Raw genomic sequence first — 19,811 nt, 5'->3', positions numbered from 1 at the left:
CTTACATTTTCTTCAACATTTTTTTAGTTTTTTAGAAGTGTTTATGGTGTTATGGTCATTGTATATATCCCTGCAATTGCTTTGCAGCTTATGCGGGGATTATACGACGGTCAACGAAGACCTTTGACATAAAAAAAAACGCAAACAATAACATATCGAAGTAGTTCAAATTTTAAAATCCGAAAATTGTTAACAATCTAGTTCGAATTATATAATCTGAACCAGTGATATTTTCGTCTTTTTTAGGACGCGTGAAAACAGCGGATGGTGGTAAAAGTAATAGTAAAAAAAAATCATTTAAGAAAAGTGAAGCATTTAATATCCAATAGTAATTTGAATGTAATTTGTTGAAAAAATCGACTATGATCATCTCAGGTGAATGGAACCTATAAAACAAGGAAAAATATTAGCATGTCCTTGTTTTATGCTATGTAACAATTCATAAGACATATTTTAAAAGAAAAAAAAAACTATTTGTAAAGCACTTTATAGAGGTGTAACGATTCGCCTTGGTTCGATTTTCGGTCAAAAAAAATGTCCAATCAATTAAATCTACATTCGTTTGATTTGATTATGTTTTTGTTTTGTCAAACTAGTCCTTATAAGTCCTCGTGAGTTTATCTCAGTTGGTAAGGACAATGCATTAATATATGTCCAGAGTTCAAACCCCGGCCACCACAAAAAAAAAAAAACTAATCCTTATAAATTAACATAAAGACCAAGATTCTTTTCTGTCTATTTTCAAATTTCAAAGGATGAATGTTCAACGCCTACAATTTTAGGGTGTGAAATGGTGATTCATGTATATGAAATGATAATTTTACTAAATTTTCCAATATTTATCGCATTTTCAAACAAAAATGTTATTTTACACGCAAATTTGACAATAAATTTTGAGAATAATTTAACTTGGTAAAACAATTTAAATGTGTTAATTACTTCAATAGATAGTTAATGAAAATAAAAAAGTGTCATAGCTCATTAATCATTTACTCAATATAATTTTCTTAGAACATCATTAACAACATTTTCCAGTATCCAAATTAGTGTTTCAAAAAGGTTTAATAGTAGTTTTCGCCCCCTAACTTTCACGAAGTTGCGATTTTGGCCCCCCAAGAAAAAAACTACAAAACTACCCCATTAGTTTTGCAACTGTAGCAGTTTTGGCCCCCAAGGCAAAAAAAAACGTGCAACCTCACTTATGGTGCCACGTGAACGTAGACCGAGTCAAAATTAGCCTTGGGGGCCAAAACTGCCACAGGTGCAAAACTTAGGGGGCGATTTTGTAGTTTTTTTTCCTTAAGGAGCCAAAATCGCAACTTTGGGAAAGTTAGGGGCTAAAACTGCTATAAAGCCTTTCAAAAAATGTCTAAAGATCGAATTGATGAGACCTCTAAATTATTGTTGATTTGGATGAACCCATTTGAACCGGGCGACAAATAAAGAGAGACTAATTTCACAAGTATTAGGTCTTGGAAGAAGCTTTAGGCGCTAAGATTTAACTAGGACTCTTGTCATAGGCTAAAAGCTTAGCATAATAACACTTGGGTGAAAAATGTTAATGACCTAACCTAGCAATGTTGCATGTTAAGATTATGTGATTGTACTTCGATTCGTAGTCTTCAAGGACTTAACATGAAGGTTGAGTGCACAACACATCCAATGGCCACCAGATTGCCAAGAAGCTATGCGAAGCTATAGCTCTTTACATCTTTCCTTGGAAAGTTGTATGAAGCTATAGCTTCCATCTCAGAGTTGTAACTTTCTAAATCTTGCAAATCTTTATCTTTACCAAGTAAACTCCTTACCACGCTTTTTCACTTGAATCTCTAATTCCTTTTTACATGCTTTATTTACATCTTCATTTTACTACTTTAGTATCTTAAAACATTGTCCTTGTTATTTATCTTTATGGATCTTAAATGATTAAACTTAGTATTTGAAATTACTTAGAACTTATCCACAACAATCCTCGTGGGATCGATACTCTACTTACTCTTTATTACTTGTTGCGACAATGTATACTTGCACTGGGAATGCATGGGAAATAGGCAACTATTTTCCGAGCATCACCAGATCAGGCTTTTAAATAGGCCAGACCATGCAAAAAAAAAAAAGGCCTACGAAAGGCTATAGACCAGGCTCAGGCCTGTAAATTTTTTCGTAGGTCAGGCTCAGGCCTATAAAAGCCTGGCCTAACCTGGCATATTCCCACCTCTGTTTTTTATGAAGTTGTAATTAATGTTTTGCCCTCGATGGGGTCAATGGATGATCATGAAGCCCCGTAACCTAAGAAAATGACCTCCTCAGTTGGATTTTTGGAAGGGGTGTTATTCTAAAATCAACTCAAATAGTGAAATCTACTGTTGTAGTTGGCCTGCGATCAACGATCGCACAACCCCTCTTGAAAAGAGAGTTACAACCCTTTATATGAATTAACTAACGTCTTTATATTTTTGTTATCATGTTACAAATACAAAATCTTCACCTCTGTTTAATAGTGGCTAATCTTTATCGGGTAACATGTAAGACACACATGACGAGTTCTTCCCTCTCAACTTGGGTTATCTTCTTTCGGCCGAACTATCATCATTTCTTAATTTTGATAAACTAAATTATAATTTATGTAACAAAAATGTCTAATATGGTCTCAAAAATAAAATCACATTAAGTAACACACTCTTGCTCTGTTATTTACGTGGATAATGGGTGAATCCTTCTGTTGTTGGGGGATACGTAGCGACCACGTTTGACTTGATTTTCCAGTTTCTTGACATTTTTCCATTGATCTTATCCACATGTGTGCAACTCTCTTATAGCGTGCTTTCATGATCTTAGCTTTCTTTGGTTAGTGGTGTTATAAACATGGAGCACGATTAAATTGTCGAATTATCAAGTTCTACTAAATTTTGACTAATTCTAACACTTCAACGACGTTTGTAGACGTCAGTAGACAAAGATCCGACTAACTCGTAATTGGCTGCATTCACACTCATCTAACCTTCAATAGAATTGCATGTCTTCCGATTTTGGCTAATTAACAAGTTATTTATTTTTAGGTGTAATGTAACAACGGTTATTTGCTACTTGTTTCGACCATGTTACCACAACCAGATTGATCTCATATGGAATATAGCTTATTCTGCAATATGTAGAAGACTTTGGCTCCCATCAAAGGTTTGTTTCAATATATATAAATTATCGATTCAAATAAAAAAAGAAGGCAAGAACATACAGCATGTGAAACGAAATTAAAAAAAATCGAATACAATATTTCTTAAAACAAAACAAATGAAGTGAGTCACAACATGAATTTTGTGAGGAGCAATATGAAGAAAAGTTGTATAAAAGAAAATCCAGCTAAAGATATCAAGCTCCTGCTGGTTTATTTGTAAAGAAAGAACCACTGCTACATCTTCTAGGACTAAGAGAAAATGGTGATGATGAGTTACTATTGGAAGAAGAAACCAAAGGAACTCTCAAACGCCGACACTGGACAATCGGTGGATTAAACCGACCACTTTTATAAAAGCTTCCATACTTGGCCCTAATTAGAACATCAAAATCAACAGCCAAATCTTTATAAATCCCAAGTCGTGTCTCTTCAGAATACTCGTTAAGTTGTTGCCGTCCAAGTTTGATGATAGCATTTCCTTTAAATTCTATAGGTCCAAGAAAAGTGGTATTTTTGTGTCCTTGATCAAAGGGTGTCAAAGTTATATGACTGAAATCATTGTCTTTGTACCAAGCAATCGCCTTGATTCTTCGATAATAGACTATGATGTTGTTGTTGGGGTTTCTTGCTGTGACATTCACTTTGAAATTGTAATATAAGTTGTTGTTTGTGAGGTTGAACTCGGTGAGAGTTGCATCGGTTACATGAAATTTCACGCTTGAGGGGGAGATTACTATCCAGAAGACGATGATGGCAATTACGAAAAGGACTACAGCCATGCATAATGCGCAACAAATGCGTGCTGCCCAATTACCACAACCCATATTGGTGATGAGGTTTTTGAAATTTTTGTGATGGTGAGGTTTTTTGGTGGATGAATTTTATGGTACAAAGTTGTGTACTTCTAAAGGGTTGGAATTCATGATTTTCCAGGTGATTTCCTTGCAATATACAGCAATGAGAGTAGCATTGACTTTTGGAATTCATGATGTTGTTGCTTGCTTGTTTGTCAAACAAGTGTTTCCTAATATAAACTACTCCCACGTATTACATTAATATAGTCTAATTTATTGTAGTTTAACACATCAAACAACATTGCCAATTACAATTAATAAAAGAATATATATTTCATAATTAAACGAAACTCATTTTATCATTGAAATCAACAAACACGACATAAAGATAATTAGATTTTTATCATTGAAATCAACAAACACAACATAAAGATAATTAGATTTTAAGATAAGAATGAGAGTGGAAATAAAATATAATAAACACTGGTCCTCGTTACAGCCTATAGATATTGCTGATGAAAGACCAAAACACAAGATAAGAAAAGAAAAAATTACATTATAAAATACTTTTAAACTTGACCAGACTTACATTAAGTAACCTACATTAGTTTGATGAATTAAAAAGAGACCGCTGTCCCATTTTTTAAGTCTCGAATACCAAATGTTGATTAATAAAAAATTAATCAACTATTTTTTAATCTCCAATAGTAATTTGAATGTAATTTGTTAAAAAAATTGACTATGATCATCTCAGGTGAATGATACCTATAAAACAAGGAAAATTATTAGCATGTCCTTGTTTTCTGCCATGTAACAATTCATAAAACATAATTTTAAAAGGAAAAAAAAAAAACTATTTGTAAAGCACTTTATAGGGGTGTAACGATTCACTTTGGTTCAATTTTCGGTTAAAAAATGTCCAATTAAATCTACATTTGTTTGATTTTATTATGTTTTTGTTTTGTCAAACTAGTCCGTACAAGTTAACATAAAACCAAGACTCTTTTTCGTGTACATTCAAATTTCAAAGGGTGGATGATCAACGCCTACAATTTTAGGGTGTGAAATGGTGATTCACGTATATGAAATGATAATTTTACAATAAATTTTGAGAATAATGTAACTTTGGTAACACAATTTAAATGTGGTAATTACTTCAATAGATAGTTAATGAAAATAAAAACGTATCACAACTCATTAATCATTTACTCAATATAATTTACTGAGAACATTTTGTCAAAAAAAAAAAAAAATAATTTACTTAGAACATCGTTAACCACATTTTTCAGGTATCCAAATTAGTGTTTCAAAAATAGGACCAAAGATCGAATTGATGAGACATTTAAATTATCGTTGATTTGGATGAACCCGTTTGAACCGGGCAACAAATAAAGAGAGTCTAATTTCACAAGTACTAAGTCTTGGAAGAAGCTTTAGGCGCTAAGATCTAATTAGGACTTTTGTCATAGACCAAAGGTATCAGGAAGCAAGATAAAATGAATGAAAGTGAATTCTCATTGATTGTTGAATGATTACAATAGGTTTATATAGACAAACTAAGGAGCATCATATCATAATATGTGCATGCAATATCATAACAAATCCCTAGCTTCTATTACTTGCGCAGCAAGTTATTGTCTAAAACTAATCATTCTCATCATAAACTAATCATTCTCATCACTCTGTAATAGCCCCCCACAAGTTGGAGGTTGATAAATGTTGATCAACCCTAACTTGGATAAAAGAGCATGAAAAGTCTTGGGAAGCAAAGCTTTGGTAAAGAAATCAGCCACTTGATCCTGGGAAGATATGGGCAGAAGCTTAAGGATCCCTGCTTGTAACTTTTCTCTAATGAGGTGACAGTCAATTTCAAGATGCTTAGTACGTTCATGAAAGACAGGGTTAGCTGCTATATGAATTGTACTGTGATTGTCACAATATAATACTGGCAGTTTGGAACAAGTGATGTGCAAATCTTTGAGGATATAGAGGATCCACTGAAGTTCACAAGTGGCAGATGCTAAAGCCCTATACTCAGCCTCTGAAGAAGATCTGGACACAGTGATTTGCTTCTTGGTTCTCCAAGAAATCAAAGAGCTACCCAAAAAGAAACATTGTCCAGATATTGACCTTCTAGTGTCAAGGCAACCAGCCCAGTCTGCATCTGAAAACCCTTGTAATGTGATAGAAGAACTTCTGGGAAAGAACAAGCCTTTACCAGGACAGTCTTTGAGATACTTGAGAACCCTAAGAGCTGCTGCATGATGTGATTGTGTAGGTTTAGATAAAAATTGACTCAATTATTGAGTGATGAATGTAATGTCAGGTCTGGTATTGTTAAGATAAAGCAGTCTCCCAACCAACCTTCTGTAGGCAGGAACATCCTCAAATGGTGCACTTGAATCTGAATGAAGCTTAAGAGAGGAATCAGAAGGTGTTGATAGTGGTTTAGATCCCAAACTCTCAGTATCTTCAAGTAAATCCAGGCAGTATTTCCTTTGGCAAAGTGAAATGCCCAGCTTTGAATGTGCAACTTCAATGCCCAGAAAATATTTCAATACACCTAAATCTTTGATTTTGAATAAAGAATCCAAAATAGACTTGATGTCAGAAAACTCAGTGAGAGAGTTGCCTGCAAGGATGATATCATCAACATAAACCAGAAGAATGGTGAATGAAGTGGGAGTTTTCTTAACAAAAAGGGAATGATCAGAAGCAACTTGAGTGTAGTTTTGATCATACAGCACAGAGGTCAATTTTTCATACCACTTTCTGCTAGCCTGCTTCAAACCATAAAGGGATTTGGTTAATTTGCAGACTTGATTTGGTTTGGTGGATTTGATGCCAGGAGGGAGCACCATGTACACATCTTCCTGTAAATCTCCATGTAAAAAGGCATTATTAACATCAAGTTGATGTATATGCCAATTATGAATGGATGACAAGGCAATAACAAGTCTCACAGTAGTGAGCTTGGCAACTGGAGAGTAAGTATCAAAATAGTCTAAGCCCTCAATTTGATTGTAGCCTTTAGCAACCAATCTTGCCTTGTATCTTTCAACAGTCCCATCAGCATGAAATTTCACTTTATAAATCCACCTGCAACCAATAGGCTTCACATTTGGTGGCAGATCCACCAGTTTCCAAGTCCCGGTTTTCTCAAGAGCTTGGAGTTCAACTTGCATAGCATGTTTCCAACAATCAAGCTTACTAGCCTCTGCATAGGTCTTGGGCTCAGGTTGAGTATGTAAAGACATGACAAAAGAAGAGTGATTATTAGATAAATGATGATGAGAAATGTAATTAGAAATAGGGTATGTAGATGCAGTAATATTATTGCATATATAATCTTGAAGGTAAGCAAGAGTACGGACATTTCTAGAGGAATGTCTAGGAGCAATAGGTGGTATATGTGGTGAAGGGGATGGAGATTCAGGTAAGGAGGGAGAGGGAGTGATAATGTCATCAATAATAGGTGGAGAATGTAATTCAGGAGATGTAGGTGAAGAATGAAAATGAGAGAAGTATTGCCAAGAAGGAGAGGTGGAAGAAGAAGTATGAAGATATGGAAGGAAGTTTTCATGAAAGGTAACATGTCTAGAGATGAAAATTTCTCTAGAATTGAGGTCATAGAGTGTAAAACCCTTATAACCTGACTGATAGCCAATGAAGACAGATTTCCTGGCTCTAGGGTTTAGTTTGGTTCTGTGAGAATGCAAAGTTGAAGCATAACATAAACATCCAAACACATTGAACAAAGAAATATCAGGGACTTTGTGATGAAGAACAAAATATGGGGATTGAATTTTAAGAATAGGTGTAGGAACTCTATTAATGAGAAAGATAGCATGTTGTAAAGCATAAGACCAAAATGAAGGAGGTAATTTGGATTGATAAAGCAAGGCTCTACCAACATTGAGAATGTGTTGATGTTTTCTTTCAACACGACCATTTTGTTGTGGAGTTTCTACACATGACCTTTGATGAACAATACCATGAGAAGAATAAAAGGAAGACAACATGAATTCAGGACCATTATCAGTTCTCAAAACTTTGGGAGTAATATGAAAATGGTTCTGAATCATAGTAATGAAGTTTTTAACATGAGATGAAACTTCAGATTTGGTTTTAAGAAGAATGATCCAAAGGAATCTACTGTGATCATCAAGAATAGTTAAGAAATATATGTGTCCATGAACAGATGCAGTAGATATAGGTCCCCAAATGTCAAGGTGAATGAGATCAAAACAATTTGAAGCATGAGAAGTGCTTGTATTAAAAGGTAAATGTTTATGTTTTGCAAAATAACACAAATCACAAGCATCTTTATTATTTATAACTTTGATAGAGGGATACAAAAGAGACATAGTTTGTTGTCTTTGAGAAGACAAATGCCCTAATCTGAAGTGTCATAGGGCATTATTGGGAACAAAGGTATGTGATTTATTACAATGGGAAGGTAAAACAGCATTACAAGAAATATTTTTGGAACTAGACAATTCTAAATTGCAGTCTTTGCTAGAAGGATAAAATTTGTATAGGCCATCCATTTGCTTAGCCAAACCAATCATCTTCAAAGATTGTTGGTCCTGTATGAGACATTTGTCAATGGAAAAGTGAAAGAAACAAGTCAAGGATTCACACAACTTGGCAACAGAAATGAGATTGAGTAAGAAATGTGGTGAATAAAGAACATGGTTAAGGTAAAACTTAGAGTTAAATTCAACAGTGCCAGCATAATGAACTAGAACAATGTTACCATTAGGCAAAGAAACATGGACAGGTTTAATTTTATAGAATGAAGTAAAACAAGTAGAATCACAACATATGTGTTCATTAGCACCTGAATCAACAAGCCAAAAGGAAGGTTTCAATGAAGAGGAAATAGGAATAGATACAGGTATACCTGCAGATGATTCAGTAGCAGAGATGCTGGTAGAAAGAGTAGTGTAACTCCCTACTTTTATTATTTATTATTTTATTGATATTAGATGTCTTTTTATAATTTAGTCGATTTATTTTGATGAGTGATATTTTATTATTGTTAACTAGATTAGATCTTTGAGAATTAGACTAAATTTTAGTGGATGTACACATATAAGAACTAAAGTATCATTTAGAATATGTATATATATTTGTTTTTGGAAATAAGCACTCGGTGTATAATATTCATGTATTTCTCTTTTAAATGGTTTAAATAAGATAATTATTATTTGACTTGTAAAGTAAGATACGGAAGAAGAAAAAAAAAAGGGGGTTATAGCACGTTTACTTATATATGTGCATAGGGATAACAAAAAAACAAAAGTTGTTCAGCCCCTTTTCTTTGATTAAACCTAATGCGGCTCACAATCGTCTCTCTCTCCCAAATAGAGCAGCCATAAAATCTACCATAAAATCTCCAAATTTTACTCATAGGTAACGTGAAACTATTTCTTGTATAATACCATGTTCCTTATCTTAAATTCCTAGTCTGGTGTGTCTTAGATATAAGACCTCTCTACAAGTCTTTGGAATCGATAACTTGTTTCATGTTATCATTGTGTCTCCTTGTTGGATAACCATCACCCTTTGTCGTTATGAGACCATGGATTGTCTCTAGGAACGTATTCATTGTCCTTTCCTCAAACCAGCAATTGTGTGGTCCTTTCTGAACATTTCAACGGATTCTTGTGTATGTTGTTTGGCTTTTTCGATTACCATTTGTGATGCTTGACGGAAAGGAGAAGTTGACTCATGAAATCCTCTGAGTTATTGTTGGTGTCGAGTACATAGTCGTTGATGCCGTTGACTTTGCCTTTGTCTGAAAGCTTCAATCCAGGTAAGGGTGAGACTAATTTTCAATATTATTAAGGGTATAATTCTATAGGAGGAATTTAGCATGATTAGGTTAAGTTTTGGTGAGAATTGAGAATTAGGTTTAAGATCAATTTTGATGATTGAATCATGAACAGATGTTAGATTGATGCAAAATTAGTGTACAGACCTTAGATATTACTTAAGATGATAATTATATGCCATTTGGATGAAAGAATCATGAATATAGGTGAAAAGTTGTGATTTTTAGGTTTCTGGCCGTACTGACATTCATCGCTCGCATCTGCGAGCAAGGACACTCGCAACTGCGAGCTAGAACCCAGAGCTCGCAACTGCGAGCAATGCAACTCGCAACTGCGAGTGACCTGTAAGCTCGCCATTGCGAGCAGAATGATAGTTGCCCAAAATTGTCCCGATGCGATCCTTTCACACGTGTAGTCTTGAGTTGACCTTAGAAGTAAGTAAGAGAGCTGTTTAGGATACTTTCATAAGCTCCAGAAGTTTGTTCAGGTGACTGAGATTAGTAGTGTTGTTGCATGAATGTTATAATGATGCTTTATGATACTTATGTTGATGTAATTCATTCCTTAGATGATGTTAACACATTCAAGTGTTATTAAATGATGTATCTTGTTGTTGTTCCCTGCTATTGACTGTTAGTGTCTTGAAGTTGCATGAGTCGGTCTATGTTGTTGGAATTTAAGAAGTTGTCCATGATTATGAGTCGTATGAGTTGTTCATGTTGTTGTCTAAGTTGTTGGAAGTTTGAGTTCATTGCATACTCATTAAAGTTGGGGGCTTTAGGCCCGGCAGCCTTTGTGCTCATTAAAGTTGGGGGCTTTAGGCCCGGCAGCCTTTGTGCTCATTAAAGTTGGGGGCTTTAGGCCCGGCAGCCTTTGTGCTCACATGTTGAAGAGCCTGTTATGCTCATTTTTGTAGTTGATTGGTACCACATGCATTTGCACATCAAGAAGTTTCATGATGGTCTAAGTTGTTAAGCTGTTGTTGAGTTGATAGAGTTGCATGGTCAAAGATGAGTTGTGTCGTCAAGTTGAGTGTTAAGTTGATTATGAATTGAGATGAAAATTAGTAATAGTATTTGATGATTGTATTTATTATGAAATGAAAAATATGCTAAGTTTTAATTGTTGAGATGTTATTAATGTTTAACTTGTTAAATGCATTTTATTGGATTATATGCTTAATGTATTGATTATGAAATCTCACCCCTTCTGCGTATATGTTGCCTCGACCGTGGGTAATGTGCAGGTAATAAAGATTAGAGGCGTTCGTGAGTGGACTCCTCACTTGGTGTCTAGGTGCTCTGATACGTAACGGGATGGGGCTTGCTTTTACTTCTATTCCTTACGTGTCTCTTTTATGAACTAATTTATGAGATTTTCCAATAAGGCCTGCGTGCCAAGACTTTTAAATGTTGAACTATTTTCCGCTGCAACAGTTTTTAAGATTTTCATGATGTTGAATTTGAAGGATAATTATTATTATCCCTTTTATGATTTAAATGAAGTATGTGACATTCCGTTGGTGATCAAAATACTCTGATTTTTAAATGAAATTTTAAAGTTGGGAAAACGGGGTGTTACAATTGGTATCAGAGCAGGTCGGTCCGTCCGGCCAAGCAGTTGAGTCGCGTTGTGTCGTTTTACAGTTTTGTACTGTATTTAAGTTGTACTTATTGTTGATTGTTATGTAGAGAACCAATACCTGATATGAACTGGTTGGAGTACAACCATGTTCGTATTAATTGTTTTAGTAAGTCGGTGTACTTTTCTTCCGTCGAAGAAGAAAGTGGAGCAGAGTTTTTGTCTACTAAGCAGCTGAAGCAGTTAACACGTGATGGAATTTTGATGTTTTCGCTGATGGAGCCACTGTCTATTGAGAATCAAGCAGTGAGTGATAAGTTGCAAATTGTGTGAAGATTTCCCCAAGTTTTCCTGAAGAGATTGTTGTTTGATCTTACCGGCACATTAGGAAGTGTCTGCCGCCGGAGAGAGAGGTTGAATTTTCTATTGATCTTGTTTCGGGAACGAAGCATGTGTCGATGACACCTTATCGTATGTCAGTTTCCGAGTTGGCTGAGTTGAAGAAACAGTTGGAGGATTTGCTTGACAAGAAGTTTATAAGGCCAAATGTATCACCTTGGGGAGCACCGGTGTTGCTAGTAAAGAAGAAAGAAAAGAAGTTATATGCCAAGTTGTCTAAATGTGAATTCTGGTTGAAAGAAGTAAGTTTTCTTGGCCATATTATCTCTAGTAGTGGTATTGCAGTAGATCCATCCAAAGTTAGAAGCTTTTTGGGGCTAGCAGGTTATTACCGAAGATTTATAGAAGGATTTTCCAAGTTAGCACTTCCGTTAACACGGTTGACGTGTAAAGGCAAAACCTTTGTGTGGGATGTTCAGTGTGAGAACAGTTTTAATGAGTTGAAGAAGCGTTTGACGACGGCTCCAGTTTTGATTTTGCCGAAGCCTGATGAACCCTTTTGTGGTGTATTGGGATGCGTCCAAGTTGGGTTTAGGCGGTGTGCTTATGCAAGATGGCAAGGTAGTGGCTTATGCTTCGAGACAGTTGAGAATACATGAGAAGAACTATCCTACACATGATTTAGAGTTGGCTTCTGTGGTTTTGGTTGAAAATTTGGAGACACTATTTGTACGGTTCCAGATTTGAGGTGTTTAGTGATCATAAAAGTCTGAAATATTTATTTGATCAAAAAGAGTTGAACATGAGGCAGAGGAGATGGCTTGAGTTACTAAAAGACTATGATTTTGGGTTGAATTATCATCCTGGAAAAGCTAATGTAGTTGCACATGCATTGAGTAGGAAGACTTTACACTTGTCGGCGATGATGGTTAAGGAGATGGAATTGCTTGAACAGTTCAGAGACTTGAGTTTGGTTTGTGAAGTGTCGCCAAAGAGTGTGAAATTGGGGATGTTGAAGATCAACAATGAATTTCTGGATAGTATCAGAGAGGCGCAGAAAGTAGATGTGAAGTTGGTAGATTTAATGGTTGCAAGCGATCCTGCTGTAGACAGTGACTTTAAGGTTGATGAGCAAGGAGTGTTGAGGTTTCGAGGAAGAATTTGTATTCCTGATAATGATGAGATGAAGAAGATGATCCTTGAAGAAGACCATAAAAGCAGTTTGAGTACTGCTAAAATGTATCAAGATTTGAAGAAAATGTTTGGGTGGTCTGGTTTGGAGCGCGACGTCGCACAATTTGTGTATGCATGTTTGACTTGTCAGAAGTCGAAAGTTGAGCATCAGAAACCTGCTGGGTTGTTGACACCGTTAGATATTCTGGAGTGGAAGTGGGATAGCATATCCATGGATTTTGTGACAAGTTGGCCGAATACTACTAAAGGGAATGATGCGATTTGGGTAATAGTAGATAGATTGACGAAGTTGGCTCATTTCATTCCGATTAATATTACTTTTCCTGTGTCCCAGTTAGCAGAGATTTATATTAGAGATGTTGTGAAGCTACATGGTGCCATCGAGCATTGTGTCGGATAGAGATCCGAGGTTTACGTCGAGGTTCTGGAAGAGTTTGCATGAGGCTTTGGGTACTAATTTGAAGTTGAGTTCAGCGTACCACCCGCAGACAGATGGATAGTCGGAAAGGACAATTCAGTCGCTGAAAGATTTATTGAGGGTTTGTGTGCTTGAGCAAGGTAGAACTTGGGATAGTTATCTACCTCTGATAGAGTTCACGTACAACAACAGTTACCATGCTAGTATTGGAATGGCACCTTTCGAAGCATTGTATGGTCGGAGGTGTAGGACTCCGTTGTATTGGTTTGAAACAGGTGAAAATGTGGTTTTAGGACCGGAAATTGTGCAACAGACTACTGAGAAGGTAAAGATGATTCAAGAAAAGATGAAAGCGTCGCAGAGTCGACAAAAGAGTTACCATGATAAGCGTAAGAAAGACCTTGAGTTTCAAGAAGGAGATCACGTGTTTTTGAGAGTTACTCCAATGACCGGTGTTGGTCGTGCATTGAAGTCAAAGTAGTTGACTCCGAAATTTATTGGTCCGTATCAGATATCGGAAAGGGTTGGAAAGGTGGTGTACCGAGTGATCCAGAGAGATGATGTGCGAGTTAGAGACAACCCTACGGTTGAGACCTTACCAGTGGGAATCGAAGGTCGTGGAGTGAAGAAGTTGAGAGGCAAAGAAATACCTCTTGTGAAAGTCGTTTGGGATGGAGCGACTGGCGAAGGCTTGACGTGGGAGCTAGAGAGTAAGATGCTGGAGTCTTATCCAGAGTTGTTTGCTTGAGGTAAATTTTCGAGGACGAAAATTCTTTAAGTTGGGGAGAGTTGTAACGCCCTACTTTTATTATTTATTATTTTATTGATATTAGATGTCTTTTTATAATTTAGTCGATTTATTTTGATGAGTGATATTTTATTATTGTTAACTAGATTAGATCTTTGAGAATTAGACTAAATTTTAGTGGATGTACACATATAAGAACTAAAGTATCATTTAGAATATGTATATATATTTGTTTTTGGAAATAAGCACTCGGTGTATAATATTCATGTATTTCTCTTTTAAATGGTTTAAATAAGATAATTATTATTTGACTTGTAAAGTAAGATACGGAAGAAGAAAAAAAAAAGGGGGTTATAGCACGTTTACTTATATATGTGCATAGGGATAACAAAAAAACAAAAGTTGTTCAGCCCCTTTTCTTTGATTAAACCTAATGCGGCTCACAATCGTCTCTCTCTCCCAAATAGAGCAGCCATAAAATCTACCATAAAATCTCCAAATTTTACTCATAGGTAACGTGAAACTATTTCTTGTATAATACCATGTTCCTTATCTTAAATTCCTAGTCTGGTGTGTCTTAGATATAAGACCTCTCTACAAGTCTTTGGAATCGATAACTTGTTTCATGTTATCATTGTGTCTCCTTGTTGGATAACCATCACCCTTTGTCGTTATGAGACCATGGATTGTCTCTAGGAACGTATTCATTGTCCTTTCCTCAAACCAGCAATTGTGTGGTCCTTTCTGAACATTTCAACGGATTCTTGTGTATGTTGTTTGGCTTTTTCGATTACCATTTGTGATGCTTGACGGAAAGGAGAAGTTGACTCATGAAATCCTCTGAGTTATTGTTGGTGTCGAGTACATAGTCGTTGATGCCGTTGACTTTGCCTTTGTCTGAAAGCTTCAATCCAGGTAAGGGTGAGACTAATTTTCAATATTATTAAGGGTATAATTCTATAGGAGGAATTTAGCATGATTAGGTTAAGTTTTGGTGAGAATTGAGAATTAGGTTTAAGATCAATTTTGATGATTGAATCATGAACAGATGTTAGATTGATGCAAAATTAGTGTACAGACCTTAGATATTACTTAAGATGATAATTATATGCCATTTGGATGAAAGAATCATGAATATAGGTGAAAAGTTGTGATTTTTAGGTTTCTGGCCGTACTGACATTCATCGCTCGCATCTGCGAGCAAGGACACTCGCAACTGCGAGCTAGAACCCAGAGCTCGCAACTGCGAGCAATGCAACTCGCAACTGCGAGTGACCTGTAAGCTCGCCATTGCGAGCAGAATGATAGTTGCCCAAAATTGTCCCGATGCGATCCTTTCACACGTGTAGTCTTGAGTTGACCTTGGAAGTAAGTAAGAGAGCTGTTTAGGATACTTTCATAAGCTCCAGAAGTTTGTTCAGGTGACTGAGATTAGTAGTGTTGTTGCATGAATGTTATAATGATGCTTTATGATACTTATGTTGATGTAATTCATTCCTTAGATGATGTTAACGCATTCAAGTGTTATTAAATGATGTATCTTGTTGTTGTTCCCTGCTATTGACTGTTAGTGTCTTGAAGTTGCATGAGTCGGTCTATGTTGTTGGAATTTAAGAAGTTGTCCATGATTATGAGTCGTATGAGTTGTTCATGTTGTTGTCTAAGTTGTTGGAAGTTTGAGTTCATTGCATACTCATTAAAGTTGGGGGCTTTAGGCCCGGCAACCTTTGTGCTCATTAAAGTTGGGGGCTTTAGGCCCGGCAGCCTTTGTGCTCATTAAAGTTGGGGGCTTTAGGCCCGGCAGCCTTTGTGCTCATTAAAGTTGGGGGCTTTAGGCCCGGCAGCCTTTGTGCTCACACGTTGAAGAGCCTGTTATGCTCATTTTTGTAGTTGATTGGTACCACATGCATTTGCACATCAAGAAGTTTCATGATGGTCTAAGTTGTTAAGCTGTTGTTGAGTTGATAGAGTTGCATGGTCAAAGATGAGTTGTGTCGTCAAGTTGAGTGTTAAGTTGATTATGAATTGAGATGAAAATTAGTAATAGTATTTGATGATTGTATTTATTATGAAATGAAAAATATGCTAAGTTTTAATTGTTGAGATGTTATTAATGTTTAACTTGTTAAATGCATTTTATTGGATTATATGCTTAATGTATTGATTATGAAATCTCACCCCTTCTGCGTATATGTTGCCTCGACCGTGGGTAATGTGCAGGTAATAAAGATTAGAGGCGTTCGTGAGTGGACTCCTCACTTGGTGTCTAGGTGCTCTGATACGTAACGGGATGGGGCTTGCTTTTACTTCTATTCCTTACGTGTCTCTTTTATGAACTAATTTATGAGATTTTCCAATAAGGCCTGCGTGCCAAGACTTTTAAATGTTGAACTATTTTCCGCTGCAACAGTTTTTAAGATTTTCATGATGTTGAATTTGAAGGATAATTATTATTATCCCTTTTATGATTTAAATGAAGTATGTGACATTCCGTTGGTGATCAAAATACTCTGATTTTTAAATGAAATTTTAAAGTTGGGAAAACGGGGTGTTACAAGTAGGATTGGCTGCAATGTGGTTAGAAGTTGCTTGAGGAGTGGGTGATGCAGAGACAACTAAGTTTGATTGTTGCAGCAGAGATACAAGTTGAGACAACTGTTCTTGAGAGAAACTGAGATTGGAACTTGAAGAAGCACCAGAACCAGTTGAAGAAGAAGCACCATCATCTGAATCCTCTTGAGAAGCAGCATTAGCACGAGGCTGCCCCCTATTAACATTGGGATATCCATGTTTCATATAGCAAAAATCAACAGTGTGATTTGTACGATTGCAAAATGTGCAAAATCTATAAGGCTTGTTTTGTGAATAATTCTTGCCACGCCCTTGAGGTCTTCTAGTATCAGAAGCATTAACTTGAATAGATGTATCATCAGTAACACTCAGAGAAGGAATGGAGGCATGATTACTCTCCTCTTGAACAACTAAAGAGTAACCCTTGTTCAAAGAAGGAAGAGGATCAAGAAGCAACACTTGAGTTCTAACCATTGAGAATTGATCATTCAAGCCAGTAAGGAACTGCATGATTTGATCTTCATTCCTATGAATCTTTGCAGTTCTAGAAGCAACACAACGACATTGATGAACACATACACAGTTTGGTATAGGTCTGTGTGAAGAAAGTTCTTCCCAAAGGGATTTCATTTCAGTGAAGTAATCCAAAACACTTTTATCACCTTGTTTCAAAGTGTTAATATAGGGACGTAAATTTGCAATTCGAATACGATCTATTTTGGAAAAACGTTCTTTCAAGTCAATCCAAACCTCAAGAGTTGTATCACAGAAAACAACAGTTGGTGCAATTGATTCTGAAACTGAATTGATGAGCCAAGATTGCACCAAATGATTACAACGCTCCCAAGCTGCACGGTTCAGATCATCTTCATCAGGCATAGGGATAGATCCATTGATAAACCCGAGCTTGTTCTTTGTTCCCAAAGAACGTTCAATTGTGCAACTCCATGCAATATAGTTGGAACCAGTGAGTTTGGGAGTAATAGAAAGAGAATTAGGATTCTCACTAGGAACAAAGTATACAGACTCAGTATCTGGAGAGGAATTACGAGGCGCCATGGAAATACAGAGAAAACTTCAAATTTCAGAAAAACGGAGTATGAAAAGCTTCAAGGAAGAAGATGAAGAAAAAGTGAAATTGCGAAAAGCAATGGCGTATCAAGGTTGAAACAACCACTAGAAGCAAGAATCACGGTGGATAAACAAGAATCAACACCGGAAAAGCAAGAATCAACGATCAAAATGATGATCGGAGAAGAAGAAGGTGCAGCGGAGATAACGGTTACAGAAACTGTTATGGATCGTAACAACCTTTCTTCTATTGAGAGAAGGCGCGTGATACCATATCAGGAAGCAAGATAAAATGAATGAAAGTGAATTCTCATTGATTCTTGAATGATTACAATAGGTTTATATAGACTGTAACACCCCGTTCTCCCAACATTTTAATATTAATTATTATAATCAGAGTAAACCATACAACGGAGTGTCACACTGCAAATCAAAATTTCATAAATAGAAAATAGCTATTTATTTAAATCAACATTTAAAATATCTCCAAAACTGAAGCGGAATAATTCTTTAGGAAATACAATTTCAACCAAATCCAACATAAAGGAAAATCTTGGCACAAAGGCCTCAACGTAATCAACATTATTTTCAACAACGATAAACTCCATTATTAAGTCTTTTCCCAAAAATATGATACATAAAAGAAATGAAGAAAACGAAAATATTTGCGACGAATCCCCATCCTAATATGTATCAGAGCCCTAGACACTTGAGCCAACCAACCTACAAGCCATCATTACCTGCAAGTTACCCATACGAAGGGCAACATTTTCAAGCAGAAGGGGTGAGAAACTTATCCAATAATAATAATATATAATTCATCAATTAATGAAAGCAACAACATATCACAACATACATCATTAATAATGTATATAAAGAATACATATAGCAACAACATAATCATTTTCCGCAACAAAGAGCAGCAACAACAACAACTTCACTATCAACAACTACACCGACAACTCGACAATGCGACAACGACAACAACAATTTGACAATGCGACAACGACAACAACAACTTGACAATGCGACAACGACAACAACAACTTGACAACGCGACAACGACAACAACAATTCGACAATGCAACAACGACAACAACAACTTGACAATGCGACAACGACAACAACTAATGCATCATGCAGGTGGTACCAATCTACGCGCGTTGAATGCTAAGCATTCCAGGGCATAAGCCCCCAACAATTTGGATGGTTAAAGCATCCTAGGGCATAAGCCCCCAACAGGTGAATGATAAATATTCCAGGGCATAAGCCCCCAACGGGTTGAATGATGAACATTCCAGGGCATAAGCCCCCAACAGAGGTGAGTATGCAAATGGACTCAACTTGTGTATATCAACATACAACTTCAACAGCGACTACAACAACAACATATGTGCCTAAAACAATTATGACACACTCCCCAACTTCGACATCAGATGATACAACGACATCAACAACGGAAATCAACAACATAACATATATATAAATCAATTACATTCATCTCAAAGTCTAAAACATCCCCCAAAAGCAATTAAGTTTTGATCAATAGAACATAAGTCAAATATCCATAAAACACCTCAACTAAATCCCTAACACTTAAGTTTGAAGTTGGGAAACCAACCATAAGTTTTTGGACTAACTTGGGATTAGTTATGCTAAGTTTTCTTAAAGTTTTCTGAAGACCCACCTGGACTATTTTTATCATAACTCAAAATCTACACATCTTTTCCACTCCAAACCAAGGCCATTATAAAACTAACTTAATTATCTACAAATTTCATGTTTACACTGAAAGCTAATTCAACAAAGAAACGGGTGAAAAACAGTGAACAATCGAGGAAAATGTTTGCAGAAAACGTGTAACGATTTTGGAAAACGTGCCACGTTTTTACGACCAGAAAAACCCAACTTTCGACATTTTAAAATCGTGCCACGATTCCCAAAACGTGCCACATTTTTGACAGTACCAGCTCAAAAAAACAGCTTTTCAAAAATGCGATTTTTACCATTCTAAGCCCTTCTGAGGTTCATAATCGACCCTAAATTGACTGAAACGATGTACTATGGTTACCCTATGATA

At 36.2% G+C, this 19,811-nt stretch overlaps 1 protein-coding gene and 2 long non-coding RNA genes across 3 annotated transcripts; 2 read left to right on the top strand and 1 right to left on the bottom strand.

Annotated features, from left to right (window-relative positions):
* Window positions 1-3,253: 3,253 nt before the first annotated feature.
* LOC146917213 (NDR1/HIN1-like protein 10) lies at window positions 3,254-4,061 on the bottom strand. The gene has a single exon (XM_085717201.1). It carries the CDS (start codon window positions 3,997-3,999, stop codon window positions 3,370-3,372), a length of 630 nt encoding a protein of 209 aa, XP_085573327.1. The 5' UTR covers window positions 4,000-4,061; the 3' UTR covers window positions 3,254-3,369.
* Window positions 4,062-9,667: 5,606 nt separating this feature from the next.
* LOC146917212 (uncharacterized) lies at window positions 9,668-11,303 on the top strand. The gene is made up of 2 exons (XR_015014130.1): window positions 9,668-9,790; window positions 11,056-11,303. It is a non-coding gene; the product is annotated as an uncharacterized LOC146917212 (long non-coding RNA).
* A 3,530-nt stretch (window positions 11,304-14,833) lies between these two features.
* On the top strand, window positions 14,834-16,557 carry LOC146917211 (uncharacterized). The gene is made up of 2 exons (XR_015014128.1): window positions 14,834-15,004; window positions 16,310-16,557. It is a non-coding gene; the product is annotated as an uncharacterized LOC146917211 (long non-coding RNA).
* Window positions 16,558-19,811: the final 3,254 nt, after the last annotated feature.

This window comes from Medicago sativa, chromosome 6 (genome assembly GCF_051527215.1).
Source record: "Medicago sativa cultivar Bolivia chromosome 6, Bolivia_mono, whole genome shotgun sequence".
NCBI classification, from domain to species: domain Eukaryota; kingdom Viridiplantae; phylum Streptophyta; class Magnoliopsida; order Fabales; family Fabaceae; genus Medicago; species Medicago sativa.
The sequence above is the reverse complement of the archived record's forward strand: the minus strand, read 5'-3'. Positions and strand labels throughout refer to the sequence as shown.

Coding starts and splice junctions, on each gene's coding strand:
- LOC146917213 (XM_085717201.1), bottom strand. CDS start 3,999: ATGGGTTGTGGTAATTGGGCAGCACGCATTTGTTGCGCATTATGCATG.